The 19,792-nt window shown below is 40.7% G+C and overlaps 1 protein-coding gene across 2 annotated transcripts in view; it reads right to left on the bottom strand.

Annotated features, from left to right (window-relative positions):
- Nucleotides 1–6,736: 6,736 nt before the first annotated feature.
- The window catches only part of LOC111873834 (C-terminal-binding protein), a 96,402-nt gene continuing 83,346 nt past the window's right edge, over nt 6,737–19,792 (bottom strand). For both annotated transcript variants that reach the window (XM_023868840.2, XM_023868841.2), the window contains 6 exons: nt 18,498–18,720; nt 15,846–15,970; nt 15,603–15,702; nt 13,284–13,415; nt 12,139–12,488; nt 6,737–8,001 (listed from right to left, as the gene is read on the bottom strand). In XM_023868840.2, coding sequence (XP_023724608.1) covers nt 7,933–8,001; nt 12,139–12,488; nt 13,284–13,415; nt 15,603–15,702; nt 15,846–15,970; nt 18,498–18,720 — 999 coding nt within the window. In that variant the 3' untranslated portion in view covers nt 6,737–7,932. The remainder of the gene's footprint in view (nt 8,002–12,138; nt 12,489–13,283; nt 13,416–15,602; nt 15,703–15,845; nt 15,971–18,497; nt 18,721–19,792) is intronic.

Genomic DNA, 19,792 nt, shown 5'->3' with positions numbered 1-19,792 from the left:
GTAGTTACGATAGCTCTTATTCTTCAAAACAAGCATTCATATCAATACAAAACAGGCTACAATCACTTATTTAGATGTGAAGCAGGGGGGAAAACAATTCTTGATTAGAACCTTGTGTTATCATGCCAAAGAGCAGAACATAATTCCACACAATTACATGGTAATGAACGCTATCATTTTTTTCTTCTTTCAGCTTATTATCAAGTTTAAGAAAAATATAAATTCTAAATCAATATATCTACATTGCTGCTACTACTAATACCTTAATTTCTGCCAGGGACAAACTTGCACTTCTTTTTACAACTTGGCACAACCATACAGCATGTTACTGGTTCACTTCCAAGCTCATATAATCAGAGAACAAATATGCAAATCAATGTAGAAAGGAAATGCAAGAGGTTAGGAATGTTTTGCTAACTAGCTGTTACACAACATAGTCTCCATGGACAGTCAGTCACACGAAGACAGAGTTAGGGTGGCTGCACACTGTGTCAAGCCAAGCATAAAGACATGAGACAAAAGATGCGGTCTTGCTTCATTCTTGATTCAGACTTAAGTCTGCACACCGAAGTAGCACGTGTCTGCGTCTTATCACATCTTCTCTAGTTGATGGCATGACGTCAGCTCTTCACTCATGTAGAGAATGTACACTGGTGCTGTTCCTTGAGTACTGATGTCTGAGTCTTGACACACAGATAAGGAACATGCCGAGTCTTGCTGCACATGTCTGCAGCATGGAGCTGACGTCAGCATGGTGGTTTTCATAATCGCATGCGTTTCAACTGTGCTCCTTTCTTTGTGTCATGTCGCAGATATCGTGTCTTGACTGTTACATGTCTTGACCCATGTTGGTGTGTGGCCTACCTTACAATGGTAACGTTTTGGAGACTGTTTCTGTCCCTGTCATTGGACGCACTAGTAATGACTGAAATGTCCAGTATATTTATACATACAGAGTATTGTAAAGGAAGACCCATCAGTAACATTAAGTGAACATATTCTGTTGCCTGAAACTTAACAAGAGCGAGCAGCGGTGGATAAGTGTAAATAGTATGGTGTGTTCAGTTACTGGCAACACAATGCATTAACATTTCATTAAAGGTTCTGCCTGTTTTATATAAGCTTTCATAACTACACTATTCATACATTCAATTCAAAAGCACCATCTAGTTTAACAGACAACAGAATCAATGAATGACAGATTTAATCATTAATCCTACACGATCATTTACTGATTAAATCTGTTATACTAGAGGGTACTCTTGAAATTAATATATAATTTCTGCATGTATGTTCATTGGATATGTACAAGGAGTGATATCGAACAGGCAGGTCTCAATCTAACGCTCTTAAGACTTTTACTCGGAAGGTGTGAAAGTTGAATTTTGGCTGGAGCACTGGCTACCTTGACTGAGGCTTTCAGTGTTTTTCTTCAGTCCCTCCATGAAAATGCTGGGATAGTACCTGCATTAGGTCCTGACTGCTTCCTTTCAAGTCCTTCCCAATTCATCATTCATCACCATATAGTCTCAATATTGAAAATGTCGTTAAATAACCCACGTGGGGAGATAAATGGGAGTGATGACAGTTACGTAGAAAAATATCTCAAAAATGAAACACTACTTCAGATTCCATGTTAATAACAAAGCAGAGAATTTCAGATCCAGTCTCTCCTACATTGCAAACATTTATCAAGTTTCTGGAGTTCTGTTAACTTCTTTCAGCTAAATTTAAAATTCTGTTGTGTTTATTCTTTCCTTTACACCAGTACAGTGCAGTAACAGAACCACTCCTGCCATTAAGTATCACCAACAGAAACTAGAATACAAGCAATGTAAATGAATGGTAGCCTGCACGGTACTGTTATGACTCTATTCTCTGACTCAACAAGAAACAGGAATCAACAAACCAAAAATATAAGCAAGCAAGGAAAAAAGGGCGGGAAAAAAACCCAGCACAAACAGAACATGGGAACGGGTAAGTCCAATGCTTATACAAACACCTGCCTCCATATATTTTTACAACTACAAACTAAGAGCACAGTTGTTTCCGTATGGCTATAATGAGATACTTTCCCTTTCTGTTCTACCTGAAGATGGACAAGAACTGTCCTATACCTACAAGTAAGGCCTAACTATACCGTATGTCCAAAAAGTATCCAACTTTATTTTTTTCCGCTGTAAGTAATGGCCAAAGGGGTGGGGAAACTGAGCGTAGTGGTAGAAGGGACTTTCATGCGCATGCGTGATTTTTTGCTGACTCGCAACACTGCCGGATGTGTCTATGGCTGCCAGATAGCGAAGTGGTGTAACGCGTGTTCGTCGCAGTCGTTTCGCTCAAGATGACAGAACGCTTGGAGCAGCGATACTGCATTAAGTTTTGTCAGAAACTTGGGGATACCCAAGTGGAAACAATTAGCAAAATTCAGCAGGCTTTCGGCAATGATGCAATGGGGGGGGTCACTCAAATTAAAGAGTGGTTCAACTGCTTTAAACATGGCTGTATGCCAGCAGACAGTGAGCAGCGTTCCGGGAGACCGTCAACGAGCCAAAATGCTGATGTCATTGAAAAAGTGCAGACACTGATCATGGTGGATCGTCGTTTGGCCATCCATGAAGTTCGTGATGAGGTTTGGATCAGCAGAGGATCCGCAAACACAATTTTAACTGAGGATTTGGGCATGCGAAGAGTGGCGGTAAATTTGTGCCCAAGCTGCTTTCGCCGGAGCAGCAACAACTCCGACCTGACGTCGCGCAGGACATGCTGGAGTGCGCCAACAGGGATCCTGAGTTCCTGAAGACTGTGATCACTGGTGACGAGTAGTGGGTGTACGGATATGACCCGGAAACCAAGGTCCAGGCATCACCATGGAAGCATCCAACATCCCCAAGGCCCCAAAGAGCACAACAGGTTCAGAGCAATGTGAAGGTGATACTGACTGTTGTGCATCATGAGTACACACCACTAGGCCAGACTGTCAATAAGGAGTACTACCAAGAAGTCCTCCACCATCTTTGTGATGCAGTTTGGCGCAAGAGACCGGAGCTGTGGGATGCACGCAACTGGCAGCTGCATCATGACAACGCCCCAGCTCATTCATCACACCTGATCCAGGGTTTCCTGGCCAGGCTCCCTACTCTCCTGACATGGCTCCTTGTGATTTCTGGCTGTTCCCGAGATTGAAGACACCGCTAAAAGGCTGCCGTTTTGACAGCCGCGAGGACATCATACAGAACGCGACGGTGCAGCTGCACGTCATTCCAAAAGAAGCCTTCCAGACTTGCTTCCAGCGATGGAAGGATCGCTGGGCTAAGTGTGTGGAGTCACAAGGGGCCTACTTTGAAGGCGATTAGGTATTGTAACCACCCAGATACGGAACTTTTTTCCCCGGCTCAAGGTCGGATACTTTTTGGACAGAGTAGTATACGATGGGGAGAGATTTCTGGAATCAGAACCAAATAAGAACTGAAACCCTTGATCTGGTAGCAGATAAAAGGATGGCTGAGTGACTGATGCATGTGATCAGAAGGGGTCAAACAAGGGTGGCTTTAAGTTTCTTAGGAGAGAAAAATGAGATGGTTAGAAGATGAAGAAACAAACTGATGATGGCAAAGGGCAAATAACAGAGACAAAATGGGCACCTGTTATAAAGACAGACAAAGTAATTTGAGGACATACTGAAGGCGTTAAGTGTATACAACAGCAGCCCTCTATACCCTTTCCTTCTACCTGAAAAATGGAGCCAAAGCCAACATTCACAATGTTTCTCTGAGGAGCAGAAATTTACATTCAGGAGAGGAATGCCTTATATGGAGGAAATTTAAAATTAAGATTACTGACACAGGATGATAGAAAATGATTATGTGACAGAAAACCTTAAATAAGGATTCCACTGAAGAAAGTTGTCTTCTGGGTTTAGGCTACTGCTCTCTGCATTCCAAGCCATTCAACTGCTCTGAAGATGGAGGCGCTATGTTCCTCCGAAACGTCAGCCAAAACGAAGAATACACGGTGCCTAAACCCAGAAGACAACTTTCTTCATAGTCATCGCCGTGAAAAACCTCAAAACTTACAAGGATTCCACTGTCTGTGTATGTATATATAAGCTTACAACTGACAATGTCTCCTCATCAAAGACACCCCCCAGGATTTTTCCCTGCTTATTTCTTGAAAGATACATGTTTACATATCCTTCTGCATTCCCTCTCAATAACGTGCCGCATCCACTGTTAAAATTATCATTTCATGCACCACCTGACTGGTCTAACACACCTAAAAGAATTTTTCTTGTATGCACACACATATGAATATGCATTACATTATCAAACATAATTGTTTGATTGAATTTTATTGCGAATGAGCAATTCTGACAACTCACAATGACATACAAACATACTTCTTCCATGTATATGCTATACTGCGTAGAACCATCAACTGGTTGTGCCAAGTTGGACTGTGTAAAATAACATTACATCTTGACTGTCTTCAAGTGTTCATGAGGGGTGAAATGAATCCCTCTTCCTTCAGGCAAAGCCAGTTATATGTAAAGAGAGACATATATTCTGCACTTATCATTGATTTGGCAACTGAATTTTAAAAAGGAGAAAAATATGCTGCGATAGTGTTTCAAAAGTACCATTAGTATAAGTTCTACACATGACGTAAATTTTAGGACTTTTCTTATTTCTTTTGTTGGGAGTTCCACTTGCATGAACATTAGAATGTCCCATCTCTATTATGCCATTTCCTTGGAAAACAAAATTGTACATATTACTATAGTATTGACTCGGGTCCTTGTTCTATCCGCTCGGTAACACAAGAGGATCCTGACTGCTACCACTTCATGTCACATTCATGTCCGTTCACTTCGCACTCTCAAAAACTTTCTTTAAAAGCCATCTGGAGAGAGAGAAAAAAAAGAAGAGATTATATCATTATCCACTGTAGTTACATTCATTGTGGCCCTCAACAGGTTTTTAATAAGGTCTTCTTCAAAGCATCCCAGCATTATAATCAGATTGGACTCCCAATACAATCTGCCCATTACACATTGTAATCAGGAGAATTGTCATCGATTTTCTACACACTGACGTTTCTCCTCCCCCTTCCTAAAATTAAGACAAAAGGAAAACACTTCTTCATGTATACTTGTTTCTCTTTCAATGCTCAGTCCTGCTAAGTTTTGACAGAAGTTTCCAATCCACCACCAATAATCAACCAAAAGGTAACACAGCTGTTTTGCCATTCATACACATACACACAAAAACTTGCACCTATCAAAAGTTATGATGTGCCCCTGTAGAATAATCATAATAATGAAGGAAGGGTTTGGCAGGACTGGCCAGGAGTGCCGATTTTGTACTACTGCCTGCAGTCCACACAAACATTCCTGCATGCAGGGTGACAAGATGGATGAACAGGATAAGAATGCATTTTCCATATAGCTCTTAATTTTGCTGGGCGAGTGCTGTCAGAGTATTCATTTTCATCGTGCAGTAATGAAGGTTTCAAACACCATCACTGTGGTTCACATGATGATCAATTACTGAGATAGGGCACACTCAAACTCAAATGCAGCAGTCTCACTTACAGTGGAAACCCCCATTTAAGGCTTCTTTACACACCAATGGATTTGATCACTAAACTGCAGAAAATCTTAAATGAAGGTAAAACTATGGTAAACTTTAAATAGGATTTCCACTTTCTTTATCTATTCATCATTTATTTAATGATGCTGTCAATATCTCAGACTATATAGCTTTGATGCAGTCTTATTGCGTGGAGTTTATTTACTCACTTCAAAAACTTCACGAGATTCTGTCACCTTTCAAGAATTGTCTGAACCATGTTAGGTCATATTTGGTGACAGTGCATTATAAAAATTAGATGTCTGTGTCATAAAGAGGCAGTAAGAGGGTAAAAATCCTTATGATATATCAAATAAAGTCAAGTAAGTAAGTAAAGGTATCCCTATAAGTGGCAGTGGAGGCCCATAGGGTTGAGAGACGTTGAGACTTCCACTTTTTCTAGAAAATCGGCCCACAGATGGCAGTGAGGTTGTCAGCCTTATGCGCCAGCCACCTGTTAACCCCAATAACATTCCAAGAATATTCCTGGTACTCATTTCTGCTGGAGGGTGAGTCGACCCCAGGGCCATAGTGCGGCTGGAAGGATTAGGTCTATTGAAAAAATCCACCTCATCAGAAATCAATTGTGACCTTCCAGTTTGCAGCATAGTGCCTCAATCAACTACGCTACCACGTGCTATGATATATCAAATATGTAAATAAAATATTCTGATTCCAATTAAACTATAAATTTTGAAACCTTTTTTAAAAAAAAATTATAAAGATATATAACTTACAAAATTATACACCTTAAAAGGTTCTAGTCCAATTATAATAGAAGAAAAAGCCACCCACAATATGACAACTTTTCATAACTGTATCGTTCAAACCAGCATCAAAGTTTCCAATTAATGATACCTTTGCCAGTAGATGCTATAGGGTTCTGACGATGGTGTATAACACACGGAGATACTGGGTTTTCAGACTTTATCCATCGTCCGGATTCTTAGTTATTTAGAATCCGGACAATGGATAAAGTCCAAAAACCCAGTATCTCTGTATACCTCTGCCTGTTTCCAAAATTCATCTATGGGATACAGGAGCAGAAAAAAAAACACAAAGCTGAAATTACATTAAATGTGAATAAGTTATACATATGTCATCTCTTAAAAAAAATACAATACATAACAGGATCCTTGTAAAACATCAGTCTTCTCCTTTCATTTTTTTTAACGGAGATTTTTTGACCAGAGAAATCGAACAGCTCCAGTCATTCAACTTAAATCCATTAACCACTTTCCCAATATAGACGCAATGGCTAAACCTTTTGTTACTGGACCACTATGCAGCTAACTTACCATTTTCACAAATATAATTCTATTTCACATAAAATTTCATCAATTAATAATGCAACATGTGGCCTCCACTGCTCTTCACCTAGTTTATGCCTGCAGTAAGCGACTTAACTTCAAATGACAAACAAGAGTTATTAACTGCCCAAACATGGAACAATAAAGGTAATTCAGATATTAGAGAATTACAGTGGGAACTAAAAATTCAAGTCAGATATCAATGTGAACTTAAGTAGCACTCCACTTGGTCTAATACCAAGGCAGCCCCTATAGTCCATCCATTCTGCTACAATTCTACGTCCTCTGAAGTGACTTCTATCGTATCACTGGCTGCCATGTAACTCTCTGGAGTCATATTTGTTAAGCAATAGGAAAAAAGTAATTCTGGGTTGAAATTTTCGCAATATTATTTTTGATTAAACTTCTATATATACAAAAGAAGTGGCAAGAGTCTGTATCAAACTAAAACTGTAATGACTACAAGTCTTGTCTTGCCAGATGTGAGCCCTGAAACCAAGATATATAAAACATGGGCTCTGATTAAACATACAGGACACAGTCCCAATATTATGCAATCCACTCACCCAGCAGAATGTAAGACCTATTTTTGAAAATGGAAGCCAAATCCTCAATGTGGACAAGTGAGGGAGAAAACGAAAGTTGGCAGGAAACAGTGGCACATCCAACAACAATGTCCAGTGGGGAGTTTTGTTTGTACTTGTTTGCAATAATAGTAGTAATAAAAAAAAGCACTTCCATTCCACCTTTCTGTGTTAGGTCGACTCACTGAAAAAAAGTTTTCCTTCTTGCTATGTTCTACCATTAAACCAATATGAAATGTAAGATTTAACGAATCTTGACACATTTGTTCAGCAGCTCTGATATCTCCTTCTAGAAAATCTTCATTTTTCCATCATCTTTGTAGCTCTCTGGGCAAAGATTATCCCAGGAAGAGATGTTGGGGTTACTGATTTCAGGGATTACTTCTTCTTTCGAGACATGACAACTTGGTGTTAGTGCACCTCAGATGATTCGGGCTTCTGCGAGTGATGATTAGATGGGTCTGGAGTGCTGAGTGGGGGCTACAAAGAGAAAAATTATCATATTTATATTTCCAGTCACAATCGTAGTATGTCTGTCGCATTACTTAGCACAACTTGCATATATAACACTGAGCTATAATGGCAACAAATCTGTGAAAGTAAATATTAATTTACATAAACCTGTTCGTGCACTGTTTGATCATTTCCTTAGAACACAAACACACACACACACAAACATATATATATATATATATACAGTGGAACCTTGCTTAATGAGCATAATTCGTTCCAGTATCTTACTCGTAATGCGAAACACTCGTTAAGCAAAACAATTTTTCCCATATAAATTAATGTAAAATACGATAATGCGTTCCATGCCAAAAACAAAATACTCAAAAAATTTTATGTATAATATTTATTCAAAGAAAATTACATATACATTGTTAAGGACCGTGAATCATCTTCATCTTTTCTTCTACACGGAATGAACCAACCGGGAATGCGAATTCGATTTGCAGAAAACAAAAACAAAACAAAAAACCGAAATAATTAGTTTATTATTTATGATACATATCTAATTCTTTTTTACTAGAAAGCTGCCTAGAGACATTTGTTTCTGCTGACGCTTCAAAATTTGGTGAAAATGCGACACAGCATTATCATTAAATAAATTTGTAGTGCGCATAGCCACTGCCTTATTAGGGTGATGCTTCTCAATGTACGATGCAACAGTTTCCCATGCTTTCAGCATATCTCTTATTGCGCCAGAAGATTGTTGTTTTGCTGTTACCTCCTCTGACAAACTCTCCTCCATAACTTCTTGCTGTGAAACACAATGCAACTCCAAATCGTGCAAATCATTGATGCAGACCGATTGTATGTGCGTGCTAGATCAGCCACGCTCACACTTCGTTCTCACTTTTCAATGATTTTATATTTCATTTCTACAGTTATTTTTATTCTCACATGGCTGTATTTTTGCGGCTTTTTCTTCGGGGACATTTTTGCAAGGGTTAAACTTTGCACAAAAATGAATCACAAATAATATGTCTGAACACAAGTTTGGAAAAATGTGTGATCACAAGCGACTGTAAGATGCTAGCAGAACGAGTGCTAAACACAGACTGATGTAGCAAGCACACAATCCAGACTTCCCCTCTTGTCACCCGTTATGCGAAACATCGCTCATTAAGCGAGTCATTTTTTTACAATTTGTTTTGATCATTATGCGAATTACTCGTTAAGCGAGGTTCCACTGTATACACACACACATTAATAGTTCAACTTGCGAGAGATGTCAAGAAGAAAATGCAACAGCCACACATATCCTGTGTGAATGTGAGGTCTTAGCTTATTTAAGATTGCATCACTTGGGTCAATATTTTACAGAACCAAGTGACTATTTCAACGTCCTCATGTACAAAATCCTATGCTTCATTCGAAGCGCAGGATTGTTGAGGGGATAATCAGAAGAGGAGGCACAATAGATCACTGTGGTCACGGTGCAAGGGCCAAGAAGGCTGACCCCTTATACATTCAATCATTCATTCATACACACACATCAGGCCTGCAACAATTTCCTAAAAATCTAGAAGGCATTTTCAAAAACTAGGAGCCAATATAAAAAACAGAATACCTCAGGAACAAAATTTACTTTTTTTATTAACAGATGGGCATCTGAAGTTTCAACATGTAAATAAAAGCCAGTTCCTGTGAAGCTACGGGAAAACACAACACAATGATACAGAGGCAGGGAAAAAGTACACTACCTTCATCTACTGCCATGATACAAGGAGAGGGGAAGGAAAACAGCACAGACTAAATAGAAGGGAGGGGAAAGAAATGCAGGTGAAAAGAGGGAAAGAGATATGAAGAGGTGATAGAGGAAGAAAGGGGGGGAGGAAATGACAGGATGGGCAAATAACAGGGATCATAAAGCAAATTTGGGACAAACGATGGGAGATTTTTTTTATTGCTAGTGGGGTGGGACTAAGTCCCTTGTACTGCAGCCACTTCTGGCCTACTGTACCAGCCCCAGATGATAGGTGAGGGTGATTGTGGAGCAATTGGTGGAATGAAGATTGGAAGGGGAAACCGAAGTACTCGGAGAAAACCTGCCCCAGGGCCACTTTATCCACCACAAATCTCACTTGACCAGACCCACTGCGGTGGGAAGCCAGCGACTAACCACTTGAGCTATGGCACAGCCTATTTTGTAGGTTACTTCACAACGCTATCGGTATCAAGACTATACGTGTACAGCGTCGAGTGGTAGGGCTTATGAATGATGAATTGGAAAGGATATGGAAGGAAGCATTAGTGGCCTACTACAGGTACTAACCTGGAATTTTCATCGAATGACCGAGGAAAATCAAGAACGAACTCATACATGACAGCAAGTGTCCCATTCGAAATTCAAACGGAGCACCTCCGAAATATAAACCTAGTGCTTCGACACTAGATATAGCTGCTCTGTATGTATACGTGTTAGCTGTGCAATAAATGTACAATTAAATGAGGAGCAGTTAAGTCATGATATTGCAGAAAAGAAGGTCCGTTCAATAAGTTTCATTCTATGAACAATGTTCAGCCTGCCGATAACAGCGGCAGCACTGTTCAAGGCGTACACTGTCTCCTGCCACACGAACACTGAGATCACAGGTTCGAATCCCAAATGGGGCATATATATATATATGGATTTCTTTGTTTCTCTTGTCCTGTGCAAGCAGAATCATTGCAAGAGGTCGATCCCCTGTCCATGGAGTCCTGACAATTTGTCCATAACATGTCTATGGAAGCAGGGTGATGAGAGGCCTTGGAACGTATTGGTCTGTCGAGCTACGAAATGAGTCTCAGCCTTGTTTAAATATAGGCTTATGCATGGATCTAGTATAGCAGTTTGAAATGGAGACACATGAAGCCTCACAATCGGTTACATAAAATATGTACCTACAATGTCAAACAGGTGTCTAAAGGACTTGAAACTATCCCGAGAGAATCGCAAAATGGGAGACTCGTCAGGTTCTGAAAGAAGATAGATCATTGGTGCTCGTTTAGCTCTACAAAAACTGCCATATTAGTGTAGAGAGCTGCAGTTTCTAAGGTTACGTCGCCATACATGAATCATGGGAAGACAACATCAGCAAAGAGGAGATACAGGACAGAGAATAAAGAACTGCTAGTAGTAACATAAAAGGATGAAAACTCAGGGCACCATGGTGACCTTGTGTAGGCCTGAGACACACAAACTTTCTCATCTTACAAAAAGTATCTAGGGGTCTTTCAAATGGCATTCATTAACCCCCCGAAGCCTTTCTTCCTGAGTACACTGTCCAATCAAAGACATACACTTCTGATGGACACCACCATTCTCAGAGCTTCTAACCTCCCCAATCAGGCACAGGGGGCTTGAGTCTCCTGCTGCAACGGCACTAGCACCCCCATTTAAATTTGGCAGTTACTGAATTTATATTGTAAACACTATGATGCTATGACTGCCGAAAACTTCATATGGATGTCATGTTGTTGCTGGCTACGCCATTTTCGTATTTTCAATCCTCCCACCATAAACAACACCAACACAGAGGCCATATGAACTTCTGAAATGACAGCATCAGTACTGAAACTTAATGGTGAGGCCTGACATTTTGTACAATATGGTTACCCACAAAATGCAACGGCTGTAAATGTTATTGTTTTGCTGAGTGTAAAGCAAGTTCATGGCAACCGTGTGAAATCCACACTTAGCTTAATGTTCAGTGGCAATTAAAAAACCACAATATCTAAGAAAAGAGAAAACTTTGTATGGAGAGCAGAAACAAATCCACAACTTTTTAACTCTCGGTGTGTTTTAAAATGACAACACGGTAACGAAGTAGAATTTTTAGTACAATTATTGTTTTTGGGCATTATCCATTGTCTTGTTTTCTCTTTAAAAGACAATGTTTGAGAGACCGGGTTCCATCTTCAGGTAAAAAACTATTCAGCTGGACCCAATCAACAGAGATAATCCCTATCTCCGGACTGGGGAGAGAATGACGTCTCTTGAACATTGTTAAAAGGGGGGGGACAACAGATAATGCCCCAAAACACAACAATTGCATTAATATACCATCAACACAAGCTTCTAGATCTTATTTAGAATTTTCAGGTTATGTCTGACTGCAGAGTACTTACTATGCTATGTTGTAATCCAGCAACTGCACCTGCAGCCCCACCCGGTGCAGTCCCAGCGCCACCTCCTCCAGCTGCCACAGAATGAGGCACCTGATCATGAGGTGTGGTAGAATGGGCTTGCTGAACAGGGAGAGCTCCTGCATAGTAGCCTCCATTGATTCCTTCAGGATATCCTGTAGTGCTGAGGAAGTACTCCTTGTTGACGCAGTTGCGAAGACAATCGGGAATCCTTCCCACAATGGCACGCCGTATCTCACTCGCTGCCATTTCACGAAGCTCTGTGCATGACGCGTCGGAGTAAAAAGCAGCATGTGGTGTGCACAGTAGGTTTGGGGCATCCTTCAATGGACCTACAAATACGGAATTCACTGGATGATGATTTAATGAACATTTTTTCACCTCCAAGAAAACTCGCCAAAAAAGTAACATGAAATGGCAGGGTAATTTCTGAATGATGCATCAGAAACAATGTGAACAGAACCAGTCATAGCATATCGTTAAGTGGAAGGTTTTAATTTACAATGGTATTGGTATTTAAAAATATTTGTGCTGTAGTTGCTACAGGTGGGTTCAAAATAAAGGAGCATTCTAATGTCACAATATTTTGACACTTGGTCAGCAAAAAGTTAAGGCACAGATCCTATATTAACCCACAAGGACAGAGTATAGTTAAGAAAATATTTAGCCTGGACAGTTTGTCTGAATATTAATAATTTGACTATAACATAAAAGGTACAGTTGTCCCTATGCTTAATTAATTAAGCACTACGCCATGAAGACATATGGCAGAGTGGAGGTACAGCTCCACCTTTCTTGACCTCAGCACTAGATGGAGGTGAATGGTCAGCTTCACACTCTGGCCGCTTTAAGCCATGGAAAATCGCTGCTGGTACCCACTGGATAGGAGGCTGGGTGGGCACCAGAGTCAGTCTGGATGTTGTGGAGAAGAGAAAAATCTTGATGGGAATCGAGCATGGGTCATTCAGCCTGTAGCCCGTCATTATATCGGATGAGATATCCCAGCTCTTTCTAATTATGACATTTTGTCTACAATTCACTAAAACTGCCTCTTCAGGCCAATACAGGAAAATGGTCTGCAGTCCACAAAATGATGTTCATTGTCTTACCATTGCCAGCTGACTGACCTTGAAATACATTGTATGGTTCGTTCTCATGCACGTCCAAAGCTGCTGCACGGATTCGTCCTTGCTTGAGAGCAGCGGCTAGAGAGTCATCGTCCACTAGGCCCCCTCGTGCAGTGTTCACCAAAAATGCTCCTGCCAATAAAATTCACTGTTCTTAAGACTAAGATGTATATAACTCCTACAAATTCCTGTTTACATATTTCAGGTTGCCTTTATAAACCCTTACTGAATATGTCTTGCATTTTTTTCAGTATTAATACTATTATGCAAGTTCAGTGTTGAGGCAACCATAATACTGAACAACGGCCACCTCGGCACTGAACTAGAAATGGAAAGTACAGGGTCCGGCAAATCGACCTCCCGTATTTGGAGAGGGCACTGTGTGAGTTGTGGTGGGGATACAGCGGCGGAGGGGGTATCGATCGATAGCGGTATAAGTGCCATTTGCAGTAGTGGCAATGGCGTGGCACGGTGAGCATCGTGCGTTGTTGTGGAAGGGTATATTCGTAATGGTAAATCAGTGATTACTACTCAGCGAGCATTTCGCATTCGGTTCGAACTTGGCCAACATGATCCTGTTCCGGATAGAAAAACTATTCACGTTTGGGTATCAAACTTTAGAGCAACAGGTTCTGCACTGAAAAAGAAATCGCCTGGCTGACCTCGGACCATAACAACGCCGGAAAATGTGGGGCGTGTGAGAGCGTCCATCCAGCAACCTCCAAAGCGTTCAGCACTTAAACATGCAGCTGCCCTGGGATTGTCTGATAGGAGTGTAAGAAGAATCCTGCACAGAAATCTACACATGCACCCATACAAAATGATGGTTACCCAAGAATTAAGTGAGAGAGATTTTGAAACTCGCAAAGCTGCGTGTGAGGACATTCTTCAGAACATTCCCTCTGGCGCTGTTTTGATTTCATCTGATGAGGCCCACTTCCACTTGTCAGGTACTGTAAATAAACAAAATTTCCGCTACTGGTCAGCAGAAAACCCTCAGGAACTTCACCAACGACCACTTCACAGCCCTCGTGTGACAGTTTGGTGCGCCATTGCTGAATTTGGTGTGTGGGGTCCTTATTTTTTCGAGGAAAATGGGCTAACGGTAACGGTTACTTCGAATCACTACTGTCACATGATCGAGACCTTCCTCCGACCTAAGTCAAACCAGTTTGTTGGGGACCATGAAGAGGGACAAGCCTGGTTCCAACAAGATGGAGCCACAGCTCACACTTCACGGCGTTCTTTAGCAATTCTGAGAGAGCTGTTTCCTGGACGTCTTCTCTCTTTGCGAGGAGACATCGCCTGGCCCCCAAGGTCACCCGATTTATCACGTGATTTTTTTCTTTGGGGACACTTAAAGGCGCAAGTGTACAAACATCGCCTCACAACCCTGCAAGCACTTAAGGAGGCAATCACCCAGGCAGTGGCTGCCATTCCACCAGAAATGACACGAAGAACTATGGACAACTTCCGGAAAACGCTTCGTCAATGTGTGAACAATGGAGGACGCCATTTACCGGAAATAATTTTTAAAACCAAGTAAAGTGAAATAGCATCGTATTTGTTGTTCACAAATAAAATTATTTTTTCTGAATCTTTCTTTGTTTGTTTGTAACTGTCTTTTAAAATACGGGAGGTCGATTTGCCGGTATCAACATGACAGAAATATTATTATGATATTTTTTGTTAATTTTATGAAATAAGTTCTACATCCCTAGAAACACCACATACAACCTACGGAAAAGTGCTCTGGGAAATATAACATTATGAGCATGAGGAGTCCACAGTAACCTTCTAGCATCACAAAGCAAACACACTTCTGCCAGGTCATGGAACAATTATCTGTATTCAATATTTTAAAATTCCCACCATCTCTTACACATCACACTGATAAGCAACAAAAACTGAAAGTTGCTGACACCTCCTGGCTACCCCTGGTAACTACTTCTGAGGAAGAATCACCAACAATCACTGACTACTTCTTGAAAGCTTCCTTGTGTGTTTATGTGTGGGGCATGATGTAGTGTGTATGTTTCAGATGGGATGAGTGACATCTGTATACACATGGCTGATCTGCAACTTTCAAGCAAGTGCATAACATCAGTGACAAAAGTAATGGCTTAATTTTTTAAAAAAGAGTGCAGGGGTGAATATTAAAAATTCATCCATAAAATTTCCTATGATTGTTTCTAATACTGCAATAATTCTCAACACAGAAGATTCACCACACCACATACGAACCAGACTGCGAAAGGGTCAATACTAATTTCTTATTTAAAGGGAAATAAATTACAAATTTAAAAGACACTGTATTACCTGGCCTCATCTGCTTGATGGTGAACTCATTGATAAGGTGATGGTTATGTTCGTTGAGTGTGCAGTGAAGTGACACACAATCTGACTGGAAAAGCAAGTCCTGAGAAGGGAGAAAACAACAAATTATCCTACAGCAAATATACAAGAACTCAATATGAAGTTCTATTAACATTCTACAACACAGTTGTTGGAATAAATAATATTAACTAGATCCCGTTGGACATAAACACTTGTAAAACTCACTTGCAATGTGTAGACTCGAGTCAGACCAAGTGATTTCTCAATTCCGTCAGGCAAGTAAGGGTCATAGAAGATAACATTGAAACCAAATGCCTTGGCTCGAAGAGCCACTGCAGATCCAATGCGACCTAACCAGCAATAAAAAATACCCAATGTAATACGACAAAAACTCTGTTAAATCAACACTCTTAATTAAAGCGTACAAAATACAGAAAATCAAGACTCTTTAAGTTTGTGTACAAAATACTATGAACAGATTACATACACAAGAACTCTTTCATCACCAACTGCCTATGAACCCTTTTGGCTGTGGAAAATATAAACAGACCCCATTAACATACGTAGGTCGTACAGAAAGTCATGAGCAACGTTTTTTGCATGCAATCTGGGAACAGCAGACGAAAGAGAGTACAGTGGTAGGTGGAACCAGCTGTTGTGTTAACCTTGAGTGTCTTGTGACGTCAATAGCTTGCATCATGTGACCAGTATCACTACTAACAAAATGGCTGACAACGATATGTCGTTTCGCCAGCGTGTTGTCATCGAATTTCTTGTGAAAGAGGAAGTCCCTGCTGCAGAAATTCATCAGAGACTTCAGCGTGCCTATGGAAGTGTGTGCATGGGTGCGAGCAGTGTTCAAAGATGGGTGAAATATTTTAAAGATGGGAACAACAGCATCGAAGATGAGCCTCGGAGCGGCTGTCCTCGAACAGCCTCAATTGAACGCAACAACAAAAGAGTGGATGAGATCATTTAAGATGACAGGCGTGACTGTGGACACAATAGCCCGAAAACTTGGAATAGGGCACAGTACAGGAAATGATTGAAAGCTTGGACTATAGGAAAGTTTGTGCTCGTTGGGTCCCGCAGTTATTGACCAAAAACCACAAAGGTCAGCGAAAAGCCATCACCTCAGAACTGCTGCAGAGATATCGACACGAAGGCGATGATTTTTTGCTCTGTACCGTGACAGGTGACGAAAGCTTGTTTCACCATTTCGAGCCCGAAACGAAACGGCAGAGCATAGAATGGCACCATTTGCATTCTCCATAAAGAAAAAAAAAAGGCGAAGACGGTGCCATCAGCTGCGAAGGTGATGGGCACAGTCTTCTGGGATGCAGAGGGGTTTATTCTGGCCGAATTCCTGGAACCTGGGCAAACCATCAATGCTGCTCGTTATGTCCAGACGCTGCACAAGCTCCGTCATCCAGCGCGCAATAAACGTCCGGGACGAAACATCGTCATCATCCTGCATGACAACGCTCGCCCCCACTCCGTTCGCCTCACATTGGAAGCAACTGCAAAGATGGGGTGGGAAGTTCTTCTACACTCCTCCTATAGCCCTGATCTGACATCCTCCGACTGGCTTTGTGAAAGATCAGCTGCATGGACAACGTTTTGAGACAAGGGAGGCATTCAGAGAGCAGTGCGTCAGTGTCTTCGGATGGCTGGAACGGAATTTTACAGAAGGGGAATTTTCAAACTCCCAGAACGCTTGGAGAAATGTGTACAAAAAGTGGCGACTATGTGGAAAAATAAAGAAAGGTTTGTAGATTGAGATGGTGTATTTGGTTCGTCAATAATAAAGCATGTTACTTTACAAAAAGATGTTGCTCATGACTCTCAGTACGACCCTCATTTAACTATTTATCCAGCATAGTATCATTTAACTCCTCATAAATACATAACAAATCTCCACCTTGTACGGGGTGGGCCATAAAATCCAGCCCCTGCACTGTGACCTTCAATGATCTATTGTGATTAATCTCCACCTTACATATAATCAAATCAGTACTACCACCAACAGGCTTCTTTAACATGTTTAGCTGCTAAACCTTTGACTTCCACCAACACAAATACAAGGCCCATTTCTCTTGCTAAAAGAATCCTTTTAGTTTTCAAAAGTGCAGACATAGCCCCACCAGACATACAGGGTTATCATAAAGATGTGAAATTCTTTGTTTAACTGTATATGATGATGAAAAATCTACAGTATACTTAAACATGAAAACATAACATGAAGTGGCAGATAAATTTGTCCCTGTGCTTCATTAGTCAAGTACAATGCCATGAAGACATATTGGGGAACGGAGGCATAGCTCCACTAATCTTGACCTCAGCACTTAGATGCAGGTGAGTGGTCAGCTTCACGCCCTTGCTGCTTTACCCCAGGGAAAGAGCCCCTGGTACACATTTGATAGGAGGCTGGGTGGCCACCAGAGCCCATCTAGATGCTGTGGAGAACATAAAAATCTTGCACTATCAGGAAATGAACCCGAGCTGTCCAGCCTGTAACCTGTCGTTATACCAACTGAGCTATCCTGGCTCAAAGCAAACAGAAACAGCAGCAAGAATGACATACACTAAAACAGCAGGTTGTGACAACAACACACAATGATGTACCCCAACTGTGCAGTGTATTGTACTACAAAAGTGATTCCTCAGCTTTTTGCCAGTAAGATATTTTAGATCTGATTATCTCCCTTTTATATAAAAAAATGTATCTGAACTGCATGTAAAAGACCTACAAATTTAAAATAAAGTATTATAACTTAAAATTTCATTTCATAACACACATTACATAGGCAGATATAACAATACTTGCACTAAACTCTTTAGTGGCATTAAATGCACGCATGGATTCGTGTCACTTACCGAGTCCAACAATACCGAGAGTATCTCCACGTATTCTAGCGCAGCCTTGAGCTGCTTCTCGTACTTGTTCAGGCCCTGTGAATTTCTTGCCTTCCCGAACCATGTTGGCTAGCCAGTAGGTTCGACGATACAAGTTGAGGATCAGACATAGCGTAGTATCAGCTACTTCCTCTACGCCATATCCAGGGACATTGCACACAGCAATACCAAGTTCACCTGCGGCCTGCGAAGAACATTTAATATGAAACAAACTATAAAGACACCTGAAGACTAATCATCTGCAAAAATTAATGATTTAACCTTCAAATGAAATGAATTCATAACCTCAACCCATTTTAACAAGTATGCCCAAAAGCATTAATCCATTCTTTTTTTCAGCTCACATACCAAATATTTTGAAATCACACATGTTTGCCTGAATTTAATAATATTTTATACTTACTTACCTACTTACTCATGGAGCTGAGCCCTTCTGGTGGAGCCGCCAATTCTGCAGCTACTAAATAATTTCCCAGTATTTTATGGAACCCGAAGGTTCATTACCATGTTCACAAGAGCCCTCCAGTGGTCCCTATCCTGACCCAGATCAATCCAATCCACACTACCACATCCTATTTCTCTAAGATCCAATTTAATATTGTCCATCCACCTACACCTTGGTCTTCCCAGTGGTCTCTTTCCTTCTGGCTTTCCTACCAATATCCTACATGCATTCCTTGTCACCCCCATTCGTGCTACATGCCCTGCCCACCTCATCCTCCTTGACTTGATCACTCTAATCATAATAATTAGAGCCCGGATTTCTATGACATGTCATATTTTTTTTCCTAGGGTTTATTCCTATTTTTAAATGTAATTGTGCATGTTTCCAGTCATTCTTATTGAAATTATGTCGTTTTTATTGTGCATATAAATGCATATTTTAGAGTCTTATTGATTTTACAGCATATTTTGGCATAATTTTGAAATAAGGTCATATTTTTGTCATTTTAGGAACAATTCTTTGATATAATGTAAAATTTCGGCTCCATAATGTTTAGTATTACAAAACAAATTTCAGGCTGGACTGTTGCTTCAATGTGGAATAGAGTTCAAGTACATGAAGTTCGTATTAAAAACCATATTTTTGACTGGACTGTACTTGCAGTTACAAAGGCGAAAATTTGTGAAATGCAGCATTTATGACCTGGCAAGCCGGCCTTTCCCAGTCGAGGCAGGAGGGAGGCAAGTGTAACGGGTATTCTCCTATTGTACTCCGTCTTACTATAAGGTATATACATCCCATTCTTTCTTGG

Source organism: Cryptotermes secundus, unplaced genomic scaffold (genome assembly GCF_002891405.2).
Source record: "Cryptotermes secundus unplaced genomic scaffold, Csec_1.0 scaffold215, whole genome shotgun sequence".
Lineage (NCBI taxonomy): Eukaryota > Metazoa > Arthropoda > Insecta > Blattodea > Kalotermitidae > Cryptotermes > Cryptotermes secundus.
The sequence above is the reverse complement of the archived record's forward strand: the minus strand, read 5'-3'. Positions and strand labels throughout refer to the sequence as shown.